Here is a 22856-nt window from a genome sequence, read left to right on the forward strand (position 1 = left end):
GCACTGGGAAAATAGCGTGGATCAACCATATGTTTGTGTAGATGCTGCATATCATTAAACTGCTCTTCACCTCTGACCTCAAGATCTCAGCCAAAGCATTGATAAACAGGGGCTTCCTTTAAGAAGGCTTTATTACAATGCCAATGCCTTCTTTCTCTAGAAACTACACATGAAAATGTTCTTGCACACACCTTTAAATCTAGTTGTATTTATTGCAGCAATGTAATTAGACACCCAAAAATAAAAGAGACATGGAACATAAGGAGGTGGTAAGTGGAGTGGCAATTGATTCTACATGACGCGTTCATGAGATAATCTGGTTTCCGCTTTGGCTGGTGCACAGATGGCGCTGGGAGGGGAAATAAATGGGGACAGGCAGGCTATAGGACTGCTGCGGATATTCACCCCTAGATAAGCCCTAATGTGGGATGCACCATGTCGACCTGCCGGTTTGTGCATCCCAATCTAGATACACACTGCTGATGCAAGAGGGAAGATAGACAGAACAGAACAGAACAGAACAGAACAGAGGGACGGGTTAAGCATGAAGCAACGAAGAGTGTAATTGTGTCTCTGGCTGGGGTTTAAAGATATGCAGATGCATCGTAAATGAGATTCATCTGAGATTAGTAAGGAGGGCAATTATAAGGAGGAACAGAGCAGCTGCGAAGGTATAAGCAATGCCTTCCACTTTCATTATCCATTATTGCCTCCATCCTGTCATAGGCAGGCACCAGAAGCATTGTCTGTGTTGCACACTCAACAGGAGCTTAAGCAGAATGAGCTCACGCTTAAAGTGTTGAAAGTTTGCCCTGATTGCTCCCACATTCCTGTGTGGCGAGGTTGGTGTGTGTGCTGCTCTGCAGGGTTTGAAGTCCTGCCTGCATGCACTGTCTCAGATTAGTTGTAATTAACGTCTCTTTGCTTCACACGCAACACATTTGGCATGGAAACCTGCTCTGTGATCTCCTGCTCTAAATCTTTGAAAGCAGGGAAATGGATCTGAATATGCATAAAAGAACAGATATGTTCTCTAAATGCCATGTAGTGTGTGAGAGAGCAGAACAAATAAAAACTGTAAAAGAGAAATAAACAAGAGAGACAGACAGGAAGGCAGTGAGAGGTAGAGACAGACAGAGAGACAGAGAGAGACAGGGTGAGGGAGGGAGGATTAACTTCTCATCCAGTCTTTGCTGTTGCATAGATTGTAAGTAGCTTATTGCACAAAGCAGCCTGCATGTAACTGGTGCGTTTGCATGATTTGTTTTGGGACTTTTTTTTCAGTGTGTTGGACATCACTGACCTCAAGCAGGCAACTAGAGCTTTGAGCCTAAAATAGTTGAACTGGACAATCTGGCAGGCTGTGAGCGTCTAAAACGGCATCCAAAGCTATAAAAGGACAACAGCCAGGCTTGCTCTAATATAAATCACTGCTCTTTGATTCTGGATGTTGTAAAGGGTAATCGGAATGCAGTGAAACTCTCATCTAGATTGTGCGTCTCATCTGCATGAATCACCAGTCAACCAAGCACAGCCAAAGGAGCAAACCAGATAAGCTGTGCATATGAAAAGTAATCACACTGTAAATAATTTCAGTTTTAAATTCAAACAGATTTTCTAAAAAGACCGTTTTCACATTCCTCTGATCGTACACTAGAAAAGTATTCTAGATTTTTTGTGTGATTTGTGTCATAATGTTGACCAGGCAGATTTTTTGTATAGGGTATACGTGGAATCAACTCCCAGGAGGACTTAAGCTCTATTGCACTCTTGGCTCTTTTAAACTAAGAAGTTATACTTTTCTGTTTGCCAATGCCTTTGGATAAATTCAATTTGGGAGTGCTCATTTAAATCCTCCTCTGCAGTGCAGTGCTGTGCATTGTTAATCCTATTCTCTTATTTAATCTGTTTTATTCAAGTTTGACTTATTTGTATCTCAGTAATCGTCTTTTTTAATCCTATTGATAACTGTCTTTTTTATATCGTCTCATCATTTTTGTATCTTTCCCAACTGCCATTGTATGAAAAATGTTTTAATTGTCATGTTTGCCATGTCTTTTGGTTTGAAGACACTTCTGTATATTTCCTAGAACTCTAGGAGTAAAGGCTGAACAACATTTAAGTCAGGACCACTGCGTCAAAGATAAGTAATTACTTGCATGAAATAAGTTTATTTGGCAGTACAGCTCTATTTTGGGAGCTCCCTGCCCTTCCACGTGCACAAGTGGAAAGCCCAAGCCCAAGGTGGGGAGAGCACACCTCCCCTTCTCCCTCTTCTTTCACATGCATGCATGAAAAGCAAAGGCAGGGAGAGCAGCAGAAACAACGACCACCAGGAAACAGAACAGAGCAGGCATCATTGACAATACGTATGACACTGATAAAAATCAGATGCAGCATAAAAGGAGGTACAGGTACAGAGTCCTGCTTGGCTTCCAGCCAAAACCATTAGCTACATGCCTTTCCCTACTCTCTACTCTACCCAAAATGTCCTGTCTCTCCTATAATAAAGGCAAAAACTCCAAAAACTGGGTTGGTGGTTAAACATAATGTAAAAAACTTCCTTCAGTGATGAAAGATGCATGATGCAGGTGCATTCACATTTTATAAACAGCATTAAGGTTTCAAGGGAAAACCTTTGTGTGCATTTTGATCTGATTCAACTAGTTTAAGATGGTGGATTAAGATTGTAGAAGAGATGTAAGAAAACACCTAAAGTCCTAAAAAGTAAATGTCTAGTTTTTGTCAAAACATGTCAAATTAAGAAGTAAGTACTAGAAAATAACTTTTCTTTTCTCTTACTCTTAAATAGCTCACAGACTGGTCAATTTCTAAAGGTTTCATATTTTCAGAAAAAGGTGAGAGGCATATTAAACCAGAATATTAACTTTCTCAGGTGTTTCTTTTTCAACCACTGCTCAAGGCATCAAGATTCTGCCTGCAGCAAACCTCATTTTATAAGAATGTCTGAGTAGCTACTGGGATAATTACACTCCTCCAGTGAGAGCTGCTCTCTCCTCATCACAGTTCATAGCAAACAGGTTAATTCAGTTGATTCTATTTTAGCACAGGACAAGGGTTGATGACATCAATGCAACAGGTGACACTAATTAGATTCAAAACACAATGATTATTTAAGTGTTTTGTATTGCTCCTTTAACCTGACCTTTCCCTAAAGTACATTCTAGCAGAGCAAATCATCAACCCACACAGTTTTGTGAGTTTATGTAAGAGTGTGTGTGGCGCTGTGATGATCTCACCTGGATACGACGAGGGGCAAAATGAGCATTTTCAACATCCTCATTAGCAGCTCTCCCGGAAACTGGAAGTACTTCACCTCCTACAAGTGGGAGAGAAAAACAAACAGTTACTAGCAATGCCAGACAAAGTTTAATGGGTGTATTTTGTGACAAGCGTGGTGTGACTGTTGGTATTAGTAACATCTGTGGTCAGACACACTAATTGCTGAGAAGTTGTGGCCATATCACTTTGTAACCATTTTGATATATATACAGTACAGGCCAAAAGTTTGGACACCACTTCTCTTTCAATGCGTTTTCTTTATTTTCATGACTATTAACATTGTAGATTCTCACTGAAGGCATCAAAACTATGAATGAACACATGTGGAGTTATGTACTTAACAAAAAAAGGTGAAATAACTGAAAACATGTTTTATATTCTAGTTTCTTCAAAATAGCCACCCTTTGCTCTGATTACTGCTTTGCACACTCTTGGCATTCTCTCTCTCAATCATTTTTAAGACAGGTGTACTGTGTTACATAATCAAATTTAGAGGGGGCACCAAGCCACCTCTGGCCCTGAGAACGGAGCTCATTCGAGATTAGTCATTGGTACTCGTTGATAATTCCTTTTCACATGTTTGATTAAATAATTTAAATATTTTATGTTATAAAGTGTTTGAAGGAGAACTGAATAACTCTCCCATTGACTTGCTGACTGTCTCAAAAGAGAGTTGATGAAAGCTGAGACAAAAAGTTAAGGTTAGCTTTTGTTTCTTCTTTCTGAATGAGATTTTGATTCTGGAGGAAGGTTGATACTTTACTCGTGTCTGTATGATCAACAGGAAGCTACTCTCAACAGCCTATCAGATGATGCCTTCCAGCACCTGCAGAATTTTCTAATTTAACCATTTCAACCTTTATATATTGTGTTTCTTAATCAGCACTATTCCAGCTCCTATGCCAAGCTGAGTTACCCAGCTGGTGGAACCAAACTGTGCCAATCTAATTTCTAAATAATGCTTCTATCGGCTGTTGAGGCTTCATGGTGTTCTTATCTCTTTGACTTATTTATAGGGTGTGTAATGCAGAACGTGTATAGTATGTATAATGTAAACTGTAAGATGAATCTTTTATCATTGAAACAATATTGCATAGTTGGTATGTCACATGCATTATACGCCATGTCCTTGAAAAAGACGTCTTTTTGCTAAAAGCAGTTTTCTGACAGGAACTAAACAAAAAACAGAACACTCTGTGAAGCTGCTTTCAGTTTACAATTCACTTTTTATCGTAACTGATCCTGAAGCATGACTGGCCTCGCAACAAAAAAAGAAAATAGTTGGATGAACTGAAAAGCTATTAGCAACACAGAGCACTTTGTCATCTGGCTTCCTTCTCAAACTGCTTTTAGCTTTTATGCTGTCATTATTGAAAAAGTCATGTAGAGGTTTTTCTCTTCATTTCTTTAAAAACTTCTCTTTTCTACAGTTTCCTGTCTATGATGCGTGTTCATAGATGTTCATAATGTATCATCTAGGTTTAGTTTGTGTCAATGGTAGTGCTTGCAAAAAGTTTTAACATCATAAATGTTTGTAACTTTCATCCATAAGACTGCCATCTATCTAAAACTGAACATTTTTCCTTTTGAAAAGGGTCTGAGTTTTTGTTGTCTTTAATATTTAAGAGAGCATGCCTGTGTGTTCACCCCTTCTATTTCTTCTACACTGTTATAAATGAAGGTGTAGTGCCACATTGAGTCTTAATGAGGCAGCTAATGGGCTTATTCGGCTCTCTGAGTCCTCTGTTACTTTCTTCATACAGGTTAATCATCTGCTCATGTTCCATCTAAATTTGGTAGTTGGATTTTTATATCTTATGCTGAGGAAATTATGATAAAAGTGGCCACTACATCATAGTTAGTACAGAGGGGACAAAAACACAGTGGGTGTTAGTTTTTCCTGGCTCGCATGATGTTCTGTACTTTACGTTTTGACCTCTGTGCTGTTCAGTGCTTCATTATGCTGTCATGTCCCCTGAATTACATTGTTTTTTAGTGCTTGAGTAAATATAAGCGAACACATCTAATGTTGATAATTTCTGACAGGGGTTAAAAGTTAATGGTCATAAATAAGAATCTGTCCGAATGTTTATCTCAGGCTTTTTACATAAGCCCTTTTCACACATGCACTCCTGAAGATCTGTCCTACATGTCAGGGCAGCCTGACCCTGGTATTTACCAAAGTTGCTTTTTTACACTGGCAGCAGGTTGGGGGCTTATCATAGGTCCGGAAATCAGAACCTTTGCAGCTTTGCTTTGTGTAATTGTAGGTATTCACAGGAGAAACAAACACGAGGAAAAGAACATGATGGCAAGAAAAGAATGAAGCAGCTTCAGTATGTGCAAAAAGGTTGCACCGGTCTTGTTATCCTCGCATGAGGAGAAGTGGAACCTGTGCGCAAATCATAGAGACCATGTAGAAAAATTGTCCTTGCGAGTGCTTACACATCACTAACGTGCAACATTTCTCTGTTCAAGAGAGCAAATTTTCAGCCTGTGAGTGGCACACTACCTTTACAGCATGTGCAGAAGTGAACTGAGCGCTTACAGATTTAATCTGCGCGCACAGCTGTTTCCCCTTCGCCCTGTGCTCCTCCCGCTCGCAGGTAACAGCTGCTTGCGCTCAAGTATATTTTAGTTTTGTCAGTTGGGGGGCGGTCACAGTGGGTGTGCACAGTCACCATGGTATCTGAGTGTGACAGTGACAGTGACATTCACTGCAGGGACAGAGTCCTTGTGACAATTTTTCTGCATGGTCTCTATGATTTGTGCGCGGGTTCCACTTCTCGTGCGAAGATCTAATCTGCTCACGCGATCATTTTGTCAGCGATTTCACCCCCCCAAGAAATTGAAGCACACAAGGAGCCTGCCAGGATTCTATTTGGCATAACTGCCTGCTTACTTACTTTACATTATCCTCCACTGAGACTCATCCATTTTGACACAATGATCTTGAGCAGGATCTAATTTTACAACTTGTCATGAAATAGCTCAAACCTCACTGAGGTTACTCGTCATCTACCAATTTCTCTCGAAGCTGCAGTTCTCAGCACTTTTATGCTTAAAAAGAGAATTTGTAGAGAAAAAGTTGTTAGGCATGTTTGCAAGTCTTTACTGCAGGTCTAGATTTTACTTCCTAAGGTTCTGCTAGAGTCTGAAAGGCCTCAACTCATCAACATTCATTCAGTTGCAGCTGCTTTAAGCACATAAGCTCGGATTTACACCATACTCAGCAGTCAATGACAAACCTGGTAAGCAGGAAGGAGCATCTATCAGCTAAGGAGAAATCAAGTGTGTGGAAAACCAGCACAAAGCTAAAAGGAGAGCAACTACTGGATGATATCTGGTGGTCTAGATATGACAAGCTCAAAGAACGCTGATATTGCATTGTGTTACCTCGATGGGAAAATGAGGAACAGTTTGATCACATCAAAAATGTGTCAATGGAAAGAAAATGAAAAAATAAACATAAAAACCAACACTAAACAATGACATAACCCTCCCCTTCTTCTATACTCACACTTTTGAAACAAGCTTTTCATGAAACCATCGAATAATGACTTACTAAAGGTTTTCCAAACAAGAACTTAATGTCAGAGGGAGGTGGACTAATCAAACCAGTGAAACAACTAAATATTGGCATTTTGTTTTTTAGATTTCATTAAAGATAACAGCAGACTTTTCTATAAAGTCGAAGAATGGATGCAAAGATATGAGAATGCATGATTTTGTTGCAACACAAACCATGTCACTAGACCATGATGAGAGCACAACAAAAACCAGTAGAAAACAAAAACCATGGTGAAGGACTGAAATGAAAAATGAAATTAAAGTATAGCACATCTGTGCAGTGAGATGATGGAGCAATATAAGCTTTTTGAGTGTGTCTGTTCTGGAGTGGGAGAGCTTTAAGGCCAGAGGACAGAGTGTGTGAGGAGAGGGGGCAGCGGGTACGTATGATGTAGTCGGGTTTGCAGCTGGCATGTTGTTATCAGTGAAAAAGAAAAATATGACAATGTGATGTGACATCAGAGATCTACCATACATTGAGACTGTTCAATAGAGTCAATGCATAGTAGATATTTCAAAGTTTGATCTGAAAAGGCAATTGGACATTTCTACCAAGTCCAGTTGCCTTTTCGGATCAAGCTTTGAATTACCATGACTTGGATGACTGAGAACCTTCAAAGACATAGTAGATCTTTGATGTCACACCACATCTGATACTTTGCCTTCACTGATATCTGACAGATAGCTGCCTTTCACATCCTCAAATCCCACATTGCATTATGAAAACACATTTCCAGTATCTATTTTGGGGCATATTCAAGTATCATCGTCAGATTGGAGGGGATAGAAGCCAGATGTCTATGTGTGATATTGTTGCCATGCATTGTCTTTTAGGGGCCTCTGATCTTTGTATAGTAACCAAACCTTGTAGAAATTACATCAGTAAACAAATAAGACAAATGATACAGCTTTAATGTGTTTGTTGTTGTAGCTTAATGGCTCAGTGGTGCCCCCCACAAAATTTAAAATCTGCCCCAGCTGTAGGTTCAACTGAGGATTATGAAATATAATAGGCATATGTATCTTGAATAGACCTACTCAAAAGCCTCTTGGACCCATAATGTAAACCTGACATGAAGTTTGCGATTGAAATTTTTATCAAGACACTGCTAAAGTTATGGATTCCAAAGGGTTCTTCTTGAATTAACTCCACCGGGACACAAAATCCCCAAATCTACTTCAAATGTGACTGAGAGCTTGGAAAGTTTTTACAGATAAAAGTCCTTAGGCTCAAGGACCAAACTCAAATGACATGACTGTGGTGGCCAGATAAAGTTTAATATCTGAAAACACAACCTATTTTTAGCCATTTGTTAAAGGAGTTAATGAGATTCTCATCAAATTTCATACACAGGCAAAACAGATTTTAAAAAGACCAGTTTTTTGGCTTGTGTAAAGAAAAAAAACTCAATGGCGCCATTTGGTTTTGACTTTTGAATTTGGCACCTTCTCAGAATTTGATTTCTGGTCACGGTAGAGCAGGTTGCTGCATCCCAAACACTCAGAACTCAAACTGAATCAATCGCAACATGTCTAATTGGATTCATTTTCCAAACCAAAAAGCCAGTTTTGTATTTTTATCAAAGTGCAACTTACAGGGGAGAGGTAGGAAGCCCTGCACTGACATGTTTATACCAGTAAAAAATTTACACTGCAGGCTCTCACTTTATGTTGTGTCAAATAAAGCAGTTGCAGCCAACTCACCTACATTCCTACATCCCAACATGTGCAAAGGTTCAAGGACCCATTCAGGCCTGCAGTCCTCGTTATCATAGATTTGTCCTAACTTCTCGAGACTAAAAAAATGAAGTACATTCATTGTTGTGCTTGTTAAAAGCAAATGATTAAAAATTCACTTATTTTTTACCACCTGCACAAGGCCTACAGAGCACAACCACAAAAACATTCATGTGAAAACCTAAAATATCAACAATATCAAAAGGGATTTTTGTTGTCAAAATGAGCTTCTTGATTTGAATTAATTATTCTTCTTTGGGGAAAAAAAACCTGATTGCAAACTAGCTGCCATTAATCACCTTCTCCATTTCTCAGGAGTAACTATCTGTTGCTGAACTGCTAACAATGAAACAAACACACTTACTTTCTCTGCTAGATTTTGAGTGCAGATAAGAAACACATAAAGTCCATGAGCTGGCATAGGTATTAAGAATTTATGCATAAATAGACATATAAATGCAGGGACCGGGTATCTCATTAAATACTACTCTTTCTTAGAGAAGAGTGAGACACTCATGTTTGATGATGCAGATATTATTTTATGAAATGTTGCTGTCTGGAAGAGTCAGGACACCTTTTGAACTTGAGGGAAGCACCTCTCTTGACTGTGCTTATTAGGTAGAAATTAAATGAAACACTATATTCTCAACTGCAGTGAATCCAGCCATGCACACGACTTCCCTGTTAAAGGTTTTTGTTGCTTCTTGACATTTCTGTTCGTAAGTAGCTTTTGTTCTTTAAAGCCTGGGTGCAGAGCTGTAAAATACCAATGAGTGTATATGGGTCCTGAAAGCCTGGGTGCAGGACTCTTAGGGCCTGATCTACTAAGATCCCAAATAACGAGCGCTAATTTGCGTGTGCAAATAATAATTTTGCACGTGCTATTTCTGGTCGTGTTGCGGGTGATCTACTGTGACTGCGTGCGCAAATGATAACGAGTGCAAAAGTGGTGTGGACCGCCCTATTTTAATGAGGATTTTGCGTGTGCTATCGGCTGTCACCATGTAGAGTTTGAGAGAACAGAGTGGTCTTAAGCGATAAATGAATTTTGAAGACATGTAGTTTGATATCTTTGTGGAGGAGGGAAATAAACACATCGGTGAACTCCAGCAGAGACATCTCAGCGTTAGAAACGCGATTTGGGAGGCCATCTGTGAAAAGGTGAATGATGTGAGAAAAAACAGAAGATCCCCGATGGAATAAAGGCATCTACTCTACTCCAAAACGCAATCAGTGTTTTGATGGAGTTTAGAGAGCGATTTGATGAGGCTTAGTCTGCCACTCTTGCTCTAGAAAAGTTAGTCGTCACTTGGATGAAGACAGTCGCCTCACTGTCCCAGGGAGCAACTTTCGGGTGAACGTTTTCAATGCCTGATATCATCATCCAGCAACTGTCCCAAAGATTCACCAGCTTAAATGGAACTGGGAACATGTTTGAGTCAATTCGCCCCAACACACTGCTGCAAGCATGAGATGAGGAGTTACGCAGAGCTGCCTGACGCAGCTCAGTGAGCGCTCATTCACGTTAAAACTAACTAAAAACCCCTTGATGAGCACGATGGGACAGAATAGACTGAGTGGACGTGTCATGTTATCTAATGAGAATGACAGATCAAAGAAAATGGACACACAGTGCATCGTGGACAAGTCCGCGGAGCTGAAGGCTCGTCCAAACAGTGGTGAGTAGGCCGAGTACTTCATATTGATTTTTTGTTTGTATGTGAAGATGTGGGCCGCTGTGCCAATTTTTCTAAACTGTATAGCTGTTGATACAGTGACCTACTGTGCTCTCATTATATGAAAAGGTTAAAGTGGGTGTTAGAATGATGCGGTCGCTATCCGTGGTGCTGAACTGCTTTGAATTTGTGTTGTTTTATTATTATTTTGTTATCTTGGTTTGATTGACTAAAACATTTAGTAATGCTTGTAAGCCCAGCTTTTGCGGGCATGTTGTAAAGAGATGTTATGATGAGCTTTACAGTGACCGCAGCCAAGTGTGCGTAACGCTGTGCCAGTTTGCACCTGCCTTTCAAACGTGCTAAATATAGACGCAAATACAGCGCGCGCTATCTGCTTCAGGTTTGATAGATCACATTGCGTGTGCTAAATGATTACATTTGCATCACCTCCTCCCAGTATTTTGCGCGTTCTGATGATCTACATGTATTCTGCATATTCATGAAGGCAAACACGCTAAATGATTTGCGAGTGCTATTTTGCTCATTTGACAGACGCAATCCTCGGTGCTCCCGGTTAGTACGTCAGCTTTGCGCGCGCTATCAAGTTTGCACGTGTTTTTATACACGCAAACCTTTAGTAGATCGGGCCCTTAATGTACTAATGAGTGTCCGTTACACTCGATCTCAGCAAATTAGTTCACAGAATACCAATAAGGCTTATCACCACTGGGTTAATCTACCTGAGTTGTTAAGAATGGTGCCTGTGAAATGTCTTGCGTCAACCAGCAATTACTGGTTTACCAGAGCTGAACGGGGTGCTGGATCACAAATATCCAGGTCAGAACCAGAGGATGAGTCACGATCCTTTACCTACACTTAGTCAAAACAGGAGAGACATAAACAGTACTGTATACTTGATGTGCTATAACCCCTTTCCATGGACTGATTTGAAACGTGTGAAGTGTGATTGGGTTGTTACGGACGCCTTAGCTTATAAAAACATTGTCAAAAGGGTTCTGACCAATCAGAATCAAGTATTTAACACAGCTAAGTGATTTTAGAAAGCTGGGTAATAGAAAAGAGATAGAAGTCTTGTGCCAAATGATCTCTATAGCTTTGTGGGTAATAAAGAGGCATCAATATTGATTTCAAAGGGATCAACCTTGCTCCTTTAATGCTGTTTTCCTTTTTATTTAACTTTTAATGTTTCTCATTCAGCCCTCAGTTTCATTCCTTTTATTCTTCCATGTTATTTCCTCTGTAAGCTCAATGTCTAGCATAGAGGAATAAGGGCAGAAAGCTCAAGTTACAGTTAACTATGTGATGTTTCATTACTGCTCATGTACTCATCATATTCTTCACATCATACGGTTCAGTTAGTCCATCAAAAATGTACAAAATGTACATGCAGCAATTTCCCATTAGCGTCACAATTTTGAACTGTAACATACCTTTGTAAAATTTTGTTGTAGTGATTTATTGCTGTTAGATAGCATACATAAGATGAGCATCAGTACAGGTTTAAAGTACAGGTTTAAAGTTATCTGTAACACCCCTGGTGTTACAGGTAACAGGTTAAATGGTCCAATTTAATGTAAATATGCGTATGGTTGAACTCTTTTAGGGGTTGTGTCCTTTAACAGTATTTAGGTTTGTGTTAAAATGCTCTGTATGCATTCCTAGGGTTAGGGGCCCAACCCTAACCCTAACCCTATCGTATTTGCTTTCGTTTAAAACATTTTACAAAAAAAATCCCTATTGTTATTGCATGAGCAGCAGATCTAGACCTGGACAGTTAACCTCTAAAAAATGAGTATGGTTAGTCTCTCCTCCGTCAGAAGTCTCCCATCTTCTAGAATTTGATTTGTCACCAATCATGAAGTGACACTGATGTGTAAGTACGGCATTGTCCAAAAGTAGAACTATTTTCAACAGAGAGTGCTGAGATTGCAGAGACTGAAAGCAGCTGGTGCTGAGGGCATTTTTGTGCTGTTGACTCTCAGTGCTGAAAATGTTGTACAGCACCTAGTTTGAATAGAAAATAGGTGCTGCCAGTACAAAAGAAACAGCCCCATTACATAGCAAATGTTACTTTGAGAAAACTGTAAAGAAGACCTATGTGCAGAATAATGAAGATTTAATATTCAAAAGAACGAAAAAAACAAAAGTCAAACAAAAATGTACTGAAGACGATTAAGCAACTTAATCTTAAAAAGTTCAACAGAAAATGTAGGGAACACAAAAAGATAACACAAAGGACACTGGCAGCTATAGGAAGTGATGTGAGGGAAGACAAATGATCCAATAACACAAGGGAGGGAGCGCAGAGACTAAATTCACATTAGGTAACGAGCAACAGGTGTGGACACAGGACACAGGTGAAACTAATCAGGGTAATCAAAGTGGAGGGAAACACACAAGGACAGGAAGTCAAACTAAAGCAGACACACAGGGATCAAGAACTACAAAATAAAACAGGAAGCACAAGAAAAACCACTTCAAGCCACTGAAAAACCATCAATAAACCAATCAATCTTTATTTATATCACACTAAATAACAACAAATGTTATCTCAAGACGCTACACTAACCGAGCAGGTCCAAACCGTACTTAATATCAAGACAGGATAAGATCCAGTCCCATCTCACAAGCAAGACTCCCTCTTGCCTTCTCTCTGTCTCTGTCTCTGTGTCTCTGTCTCTCTCTCTCTCTCTCTTTATATATATGTATTTATATATTCTGTATATCGACACACACACACATATATATATACATGCAAACAAAATCCTTTCATTCCCCTTGATTTCATGACAACAATGTGAGCATGCCCTCACTTCTGTATACCAGCTGTCCTCTCTAATCCATCTCCCCCACCCCACCTCCCTCGTCTTTCTCAAATCCATTTTGCAATAGTGACAGAAACAATTATATGAGGAAGCAGCAGATTGTTTGTTCATACACAATTCAATTATTCTGCTCTCTTCGAGGGATTGACTCTTTCCATGTGTGACCTTAATCAGAACAAATAACACAATTTCTGGAACCACTTGTTGTGGACATTTCTCTATTTTATTCAGATTATTCAACACCTTAAGGTCAGTGTGTTCTCGATAGACAATAGGCATAGACAATCAGCCGGTAAAAAAATGTTGTTTTTCTTCAGTGTAACAGAGAGAGCTCAAATCACCCTGCCAGACTCAGTGAGGGCAGACTGTCCAGCCTTATGCCCGCAGTCTTAGCTCTCTGTGCTTGTGACAGACGCACAGAAAGGAGCTTTGTTTCTCAATGGAAAACCATATTCACTCTAATCTGTGCTGTGCTTATTTTTGGCAGTCCTCTGTGACAGGAACAGGCACACTGGGGCTGCACAGTGTGTCATGTTGAACTGTGATTCCCTCTCCATCACTCTGTTGCTGGTTTAATTCATTTCTTACTCTCTCTTTTTCTTCCTGCTTGATGTTGAAAATGGTTTTTATCATCATAGCTGCTCTCTTTAAAAAAAAACATTATTATGCATTATTACTCTTTTTATTGTATTGACATATTGATGTGCATGTACGAAGACCTCATTATAGGACTTTTCTTTTGAAACACTATTTAACCTTCCTGTTATGTTGCAGGTCAAATTGACCCTTTTTAAAGTCTATTTTAGGCAATATATGCCTTTCAAACCAGCTACATGCAGCATAAAATCTGGACAGCATGTGACAGAAGATGTGTCATGTCAATTTATCACTTCATAAAAAAAAATATACATGTTCAAAATGTAAAACTATTGTATTTATATTTAGGGCTTTCCAATGTACATTAAAAAAGTTTTAACATTCACTTTAATGAAAAACGAGTGAGTTATCCTCATTGAACTATGATCTGTGAGGATTAAAGAACACCAAAGGACTAAATATTGATTTGAATGGTTAGTAATGGAATAAAAAATTAGATTTAAAAAAAACGTGTATTGGGATTATTTGGTTTCTGACACTTTTGGATAATTGAATATGCCCCAGGTCAAATTGACTCAGGAACATTATTGCTGTTCCAGAGAAATGAACACAACAGCAGGGTTAAAAAAGGTCTGTGGCCACTGTTGAAAGTAAATTCCCAAATGATCATTAAATCAAAGTTTTTTCAACATCCATTTGTTGACAGCAAACCAGGGAATCTGATTTTGTAAGAAGTTCATCACACATTCACTCACATTAATGGTGATTTTCAAGACACACCTCACAAATACAACAGCTAAGAAAACTGTGAAATTTTGTATCCAAGTCACCATCAAAGAACTAATACGTATGACTTTGAATTGACCATGGGATGTCAGCACTCGTCGCTGTAAGCCAGAGTGAAGTAAATTACATTGGCAATCAAGGGTGTTTCTGCCTTCATATTTAGGATCACTTTGGTAAAAGTTTAAAACCCTCTTGACCTTCTTGTTGACATCACACAGTCCCAAAGTGCAGTATTCATGAGTTTTATATTGAAATTGACAACATAGAATTTACATTTAGGAATTTTAACTACTGCTGGAAAGTTACTTTGGAGATATGCCCTCAACATAATTATTTATTTTCGCCTTTCAACACTAAAATGAACAAGATGTCACAATTTAAAGACAGAAATGTTTTTTGGGTCACGCTGGTGTTGTAACGACATTTTTGCCGGTGGAAAAAAAAAAGGTTTAAATCATCTCAGGGCTCTTCAGACCTGATTATAACCTTTCTTCAACCAAATTTCAAATCTGAAATCCTGGTTTGTGCTCATTGTGCACCCTTTGGTGAAATCGTGGTTAGTGCTTGTTGTGTAATCCTGTGCATTGGTGATCTCCAAGGCTTTCAGCCTGGACATTGTGAGTAGCTTCAATCCATTTTCCAATAACACAATCACACACTCTCCTGTTTAAAGTGTTTATCTGAAGTGGCCCCTTTGAGGGCTAGGTGAGTATTCGCTCTGTTGGAATTTTCTTGGCTGATTGACAGTTTCTTCATGTCTTTGCTGCACTCATAGCCATCATCTTAAAAAGTGTCATCAGAATTCTGCTTAGGTATTGTCATATACTTTTGAGTCAATCTGCTCTGGTCAATCACAGTGTCTCTCCATCTGTCATTGCCCTGGTTCTGTGTGTTTATGAGTGATTGCAGGCCTCTGTCATTAGTATACACTAGTACACTTGCTTTAAGCAGTGCTGTCAAGACCTCAAATAGGACATCCTGCTCTCTTAAGTATTTCCATGAATAAAAATACCGGTCTTCTATTTCTGTATAGTATCTTTGAATTTATGTGTATTCAGGCAGATTCTGAAGAATCTGCTTTGAATGTAAAGCACCTCACTTGACATTTACCATCTTCAGAGTGTTTTGATGATCACTGTTATTGAAGGGATGGCTCATAGGGTGAGTGAAGTTCCCTTATATAAGTCGAAATCAAGCCTTATTCTTGAGTTTAAAGTTCAACAAGAAGTTCAACATTATTCAATAATGGAAAATGTACTATGAAGAAATGTAATATGTTTTCTATTCACTATGCCCAACTGAAAGCATACTAGATGGCATTTATTATGAATTATGATGAAGTTGGCGTTGTTGTACAGTAAATGCTAAATAGAGTATTTGTGATGGAAATAAGCTTTAATCCACACAGGCTGTCATATAAAGTCACATGATGCTGTGTGATGTCACATATTGAGTCTCTGTGGCTGCATGTTTAAGCTTTATATCCTCTGTTTACAACAGATGCCTTGATCTTGTTCCCCTGTGATGAATTAGATAAAACCACACTAACCACTGTTCAAATCTTGAAGTGTTTCCTTCTTCATAATGAAGACCAGCTCGTACAAACCGCCCCATGTGGAGCACTAACTGAGGGTTCAGCGACGCGATGCTTGCAGCTGCACGCTTAGAATATTCTAATTTTAGCTCTTGTGCTAAAGAATCAAAATGTAAGTATGCTAGATAGTGAGTGAGCAGGGGAATATGAGGTCACATGAGACTTTTTGCCAGCTGGGTATAATAAATTCAGCCTGTTGGTGACCTTGCAGAGGAGGCTGCTATAGAACACTTTCTGCTTAAAAAATTACATGTTCTGCCTTTTTCAAGTCATTGGACTCAAAGTGCTTTGTATGTTCACTGCAGTTTATTCAACAGACCTTAAAGAATCAAAGTGACTAAGCCTTTTACATTTTCCAGTGAATGTGTGTGAGTTTGCTTGAATTAACATCGACTTTTGAAAGGAGATGTGTGCTCCATATAAAGCAGATGGCTCCAGTTATCAATGCAGAGCTGTGGCATGTACAATCAAAATTAAATACCCCGCAGGGCACACATCTGAACTCTCCTGTCTCTCATTAGAGTCACTTAACAGCACATGCATGCTTAAAAATGATTGTAATTCCTTTACTTGCCTTGCATCAGACTTAGACATGCACACACATACACACACACACACCAGCTCCAATGGGAAAAAATGTCATCATGCAAATCCATCTTAAATCCATTCCATTCTGCTCCGATTCAAGCCCCCTTAAATCAATTTTTTTCAGTCAAACTCTCATCAACAAATGCTTTCTCAGCATTTCAGACTTGGACAATCTTTCCTCAATGGTAGAATAATTTCAGTCATTGTCAAACAAAAAGCACTCAGACAAACAATCATCTAGTTCCCTGCTAAGATGTCTGCATTGTCTGTCTTGTCGGCTTCTCGGCATTCTCTGAATTCCAACTTTTTACTTTGATTCCCATTCATTCTGTTGTGTGTGAATTATATAAGTGAACCGAGTAATTCGTTGTTGACTTGATGTCTCTGTGAGTGATTGACAACTAATCTCCCCAGCAGCAATCCTTTTGAATAGACGCACAGAGTTCAGCTGAGAGACGATCAGAGCCACTGATGAAATACTGTTTCACATTTTAAAACAACAGAAAAAGGCCATAAAAGCCAGAAATACTTCCTTTTTCTTGTCTGTTGTGTGCCATTACATTGAGACTCCAACAGAAGACCAATTGCCTTTTGTATGAATCTGGAATAAATGCATTTTTAAGAGCTGGCCAGCTACTTCCATGAAGTTTCTTTTCTTTTTATATTCTCCCTTCAAGAAACAGCTGACCCTGGAGGATTCATACAGGTGTCATTTATAACTCTGATTTTATTCCACGATGAGCTGTGAAGAAAAATTGCCTCATCCCCGTCCTTGATGTGAAACTGAACAGCCATGAAAAAACACCTTGTTCTCATTTTGCCCGTCCAAGGCTCAGTCATTGCAATCACATTATCCTTTCCACACTTAATGGTCCTGCCTGTCATAGTGTGATGTGTGTGGGTGTGTGTGGCTAATTCAGTTGAATCAACAGAACTTGGATATCACACTCCTGGGATGAAAAGCCATGCTAAGTGGTTTACTTTCATGCTGGTGTTCAGATTTCAGTGAGAATTATGTATGTACAAAAGAAAAAAGTGTGAAAGTTGAGGTTATGTTGAAGAAAAATGTATACTTAGCTACCAATTTATACTTACTCCAGTGGAGGAAAGAATTGTTAGAGATAGGTGACATTTTTGTGCTTGCCTGTCCCCATGGGGATTTGATTTTTCAGTTTTCTTTTAAATCAGAGATTAAGACTTTTTTTATTTGCAAATTGCCTTCCTATATTAACTTATTTTAACTTGCTTGAAATGCAAATTTTAAATTGACTATTAATATATTTCTAATTTTCCTTTTATTTTCTTTGTTTCATTATATTTGTCATTTTAATTGTGCTCTTTTATGCTTGTCTGAATGTTTTCAGATTTTTAATGTAAAGCACATTGAGTTGCCCTCATGTATGAACTGCGCTATACAAATAAAGTCGCCTTGCCTAAAAAACTTAATTGAGTGCATATAAATGTTGGCTGGACTGCTGAAAAAACGGTTTCTTAAATGGTATTTGTCATGCTTGCAAGAGAAGGCTGGATATTTTAGACCAAGCTTTGAAGCCATCAAATTATGGTTTTGTTGACTTAATTTTTTCTGAGCTGTTAGAAATCTGCAATACATGAGGTTTGGGGATTGTATCCTCATGGCATAAAATTAAGAAAATAAGTCAACGAATGCAGTGCTCAAAGAGATAGCAGTATGTGTTTGTGTGTCACTGAGGAAATGTTATTGTGCAGCACATGGTGTGCAGGTAAAGGTGCACAATATAGAGACCAGGGAACTGGGTAATCTCCTGCATTAGGAGTTTCAGTGTCTGGAGCCGTCTTGGCATTTAAGGAGCAGACAGGGACATATGAGCACTTGAAGGGGGGTATGGGGAGGTTGGTTGGTCGGTGGGAGAAGGTGGGTTACTGTGAGGAGGAACCTGGGGTTACAATCACCACCAACTGACCTGCTCGGAGAGTTGCTTCCCTCTGAGGAAGAAGCCCAGCAGGCAGCCGATAACCACGGCCAGCACAGACAGGATGAGCAGCCCGTTCTGCTTGCAGACATTCTTCACCCGCCCCCACACTTCTTCCAGAGCCACCGCCATTCTCCACTACCTCCTCCTGCTGGTCCTGACTGCAACTTTCAAGATGTCCCCCTCAGACAAACCCACCTGAGCAAGCCCCCCACCCCCTTGTACCAACTATTTAGCCATATAGAGCCAGCACAGAGTCAACAGGCACCGCCACACTGGGAGAAACAGCAGTGTGGACGAAGGCAGCAAGTGGGGTGAGAAAGACGGATGCAGTCTAATAGAGGAGAAGGCTGGTATGAAAGAAAGTAAAAGAAGTGACAAGAAAAAAGTAGAAAAAAGTTGGGATGTAGTTTGAAGAGTGGGGAAATGTTAAATAAAAGAGGTAGTCGTCCACATATAAAGCACTTCAGGAGGTTTTTCCTTCCCTGGTTATTCCAAATGAGACAAAAAGCATCATACAGACACACTCTCCATCTGTGTCTGTCTCCGTCTATCAGAGTCTGTCTCGCTCTCTGTCAGTCACCTCCCTCACTGTCACACACCCCCCCCAACACATTCCTGCTGGTGGCCAACAGGGGGCTCTGCGACAGCTGGTGGTATTGTCATCAGGGTTAATACTACGATCCTATTAGGCTGTGCTGCACGACTCAGATCTAAGGCTGGATTAGAGAGCTCTCTGAACAATTGGACACAGGATTGTTCCAGATCACAAAAAAAGGAAGAAAAAGCACAACAAGTGACAGAAGGTAAAATAAAACTATAAAAGAAGGGCCATGTTTTTACCTGTTTTAAATTTTCACAGAGCAGAATGATGGAGATGCACCTATTAATGCACACAGAAATAAACCCAATGTCAGTGTTTATCCATAGCTGATTGCTCACTAATCATATTTTATGGCACAAACTCAAGCAAACACACGCACACAATCACACACACACACACACACACACACACACACACACACACAATCACACACACACACACACACACGCACACACACACACACACACACACACACACACACACACACACATACACAATTAACTGCAGTTTGTTTGTCCTTCATAGAGGTCCAGAGGTCATGAATATTTATCAGAGCTTTTACACACTGTGTGGGTTGAGATCTAGTACAAACAAAGAGCCACAGAATGAGAGTCCTGAGGTGATGTGCTGACATTACATTGTGTCAAAATAGTCCACTAATAGCAATCCAATAAAGCTCATAAATTAATGATTTTTAGTTACCATCACCGTAGTTCCCCAAAGACTGATGTCAACAAGCAACTGCTTCACAAAAGCAAGCAGATCACTATTTTGAAGAACGAAAATCGACACAAAACTGTGGCTTAGATCTAAGGGGTCCATCGATCTGATCTGACCAGTCATGTGCTTTACCATTGCAGGGAACAGTTGTTTCCAGCATACATGACCTGTTTCGAACAGAGAAAACTAGAACTAGAAGTGTAAATGCTGTCATATTAGCCAGGGATCACTGGATGTCAGTGAGTAATTAAAATAATCTCAAGCTCTTTGACTCTGAGCCTCTCCTGCATTTGCATTAATGCTTTTTAATGATGAAGCTGTTGGAGTCAATCAATCAATCAATCAATCAATCAATCAATCAATCAATCAATCAATCAATCAATCAATCAATCAATCAATCAATCAATTTTTATATACATATATAGCGCCAAATCCCCCAAAAATGTATTCAAGACACGTTACAAACAGAGCAGGTCTAGACCATAGCTTACCTTATATTATAAACATCTAACATCAAGATGAGATAAGATCCAGCTCCATCTTACAGGTAAGAATCTGTCTTATCTCATCTTAATCCACCACGAGCTGAGCACTTCCTTTTAACAGGCAGAAATCTAGATTCATGCCAGAACCATGGCAGCAATCTGACTCAACTGTAATGGGGTCGGAAAGAGGGGTTGAGGGAGATGCCTGAAGAGAGAGATGATAGTGGTGAGACGGATAGTAGTATAGCAGCTAGAGTCTGGCATGTCCGTAGCAGCAGGAGTCTACAGCAGCGATCCAGAGGAACCTATGAGATAAGGGAGCTCAGGGTCTATGGATACTTTAATGAGACATGAAGATTTAAAGTTAGAGACAAGCACACAGAGAGAGGAGAGAGAGGGAGAGACAGGAGCTCAGTGTGCATGTTCCACCAGCAGTCTAAGCCTATAGCAGCATAACTAAGAGCTGGTCAAAGCCTAACCCAGCCTAACTATAAGCTTAATCGAAAAGCAAGTTTTAAGCCTAGATGTGGGGGAATCTGCCTCCTAGACCCTGACTGTAGATGATTCCAAAGGAGAGGGGCCTGATAACTGAAGGCTCTACCTCCAAGATTATTTTTAGAGACTTAGGTACGACAATTTGAAATATATCTATAAAAACAGCACACATACTTCACACCATTTGTAAAGCACAAACCACCTGGGAGGATGCACACATGGTTCAGCCTTGTATCCTGCCCTCTGCACACCCACATTCTTCCATGGATGGTCAATGCAAAGCACTTTATGAAAGAAAATACATACAAATGAGCTTGCAGATAATAGGTTCTTTAAGTTAAATTGTTGTGGTCGTGAATGAAGGGGAGGACAGAAAGCACTTATTATGCTTTTCTTAAATGAAAGAAAATCAGCAAGTGACGTGTTTTATACAGCAGTCTTTATCAAAAGTATAATTGCACATGCTGATGACACTACACAGCATTAGAAAATATAGAAAAACAGTGTTTCACTGTGCTTCACCTTTGTTTTATGTATTCTGATGTTACTTTGTCTTCTACCACCTGGAGAATATGTTGGGGTACGGTGTGTTTTTCCTGTACACTTAGGTGGAATGTGAAGGTAAGACAAAGCTGAATAGATATATGGTGGACTTAAAGACACACTTATCTTTTACTGACAAATCATACAGAAAATGGCTCCCATGTTGTCACAACAGTCACTTGTCCAAAGTAGAAAAATGCAGATATTAGTAATCATGAGGACGTGTGATAATGTTCTGTTATTTAATGTAATAAAATGTGTAAAAGGCAAACAAAATCTGACTTCAGTTCACATTCTCACCAAACTTCCCTGCCTCCAAAATGTAAGTATGGGTAAGAGTTTAGTCAGGGCTGTACACATTTAGCAGTGAAGTTTGTCTTCAATGACAAGTATAGTTGAGCGTCATCAGCATAACAGTACCCATGATATTACTTGGTGAAAGCATATCTAAGTTGAAAAGAGCACCAAACCTTTTAGCATTCCATAACTTACCACAGTCACCTTGGTGACTTTTCATGAACTTGTACAATACAAAGCAAAAAGACATTTACCTGATAAAAAAACATTCAGGGTGTTATGAAGCAAAGCATCCTCTGTTTAATGTGTAAAGCAAATTAAAATACCTAGAATTATTTTGCACAAAGGCTAAGGTAAACACATTAAACTCCATGACAGCTGAGATGTTTGGGGGCTTTGATTAGTTAATTATTTGTCATCAAAGAAGCAGAGGACTGTTGTATTAAACCTTCACTACCACATTAATGATGACTGACTCATGCACTCTCACACATGAACCTCTGTGTATTTACAGAGCATGCAGGCAATCAGCAGTTCATTTAACAAGTCCCTGGGGTTTCACACAGCAGTAGAAGCAGCAGTTATTAGATAAATGTTATTCAGATCATGTCCTACTGTATGACTACTGACAACCCAAAAGGAGTCACCCTATGTTTCTTGATGAGCCTTGCTCCTCATACGTGATTGTTGTAAAATATCTGTATGAGTAAATCATCTACAACTGTGAATTCTGCACACTGACTTCAAAAGCAGAGATCATATTTCATTAAACCTTTGTGATGCCCCCCTGATGCTGGGTTTAGAGTTAATGTTGTGAAATTTTAGAACCACCCATCTGATTTGGTCTGTTACAAAAATGAAACTGTCACTACTGTAAGCAACAGGCTGCCAGCACTAGAAAGTTGGTCATTTTGACCTTCAGTGGAGCTGTCAGAAAAGAAAGGAAATATTCCTGTCTTGGTAGATGTGTATTGAATTTACCTTTTACTTCTTTTGTAATGTTGAAGTTGTAATGTTGAAAATAGACAGCGTTGCTCCGCCTTTTCCCGTTGTACGGTTT

At 39.4% G+C, this 22856-nt stretch overlaps 1 protein-coding gene across 1 annotated transcript in view; it reads right to left on the reverse strand.

Annotated features, from left to right (window-relative positions):
• The window catches only part of slc1a7a (solute carrier family 1 member 7a), a gene marked incomplete at its 5' end in the record, with an annotated part of 66686 nt that extends 43848 nt beyond the window's left edge, over positions 1-22838 (reverse strand). Inside the window, 3 exons of the mRNA XM_034702191.1 lie at positions 3261-3340; positions 21131-21240; positions 22778-22838. Of these exons, the coding sequence (XP_034558082.1) occupies positions 3261-3340; positions 21131-21240; positions 22778-22838 (251 nt within the window). The remainder of the gene's footprint in view (positions 1-3260; positions 3341-21130; positions 21241-22777) is intronic.
• Positions 22839-22856: the final 18 nt, after the last annotated feature.

The sequence above is a fragment of the Notolabrus celidotus genome, chromosome 15 (genome assembly GCF_009762535.1).
Source record: "Notolabrus celidotus isolate fNotCel1 chromosome 15, fNotCel1.pri, whole genome shotgun sequence".
Lineage (NCBI taxonomy): Eukaryota > Metazoa > Chordata > Actinopteri > Labriformes > Labridae > Notolabrus > Notolabrus celidotus.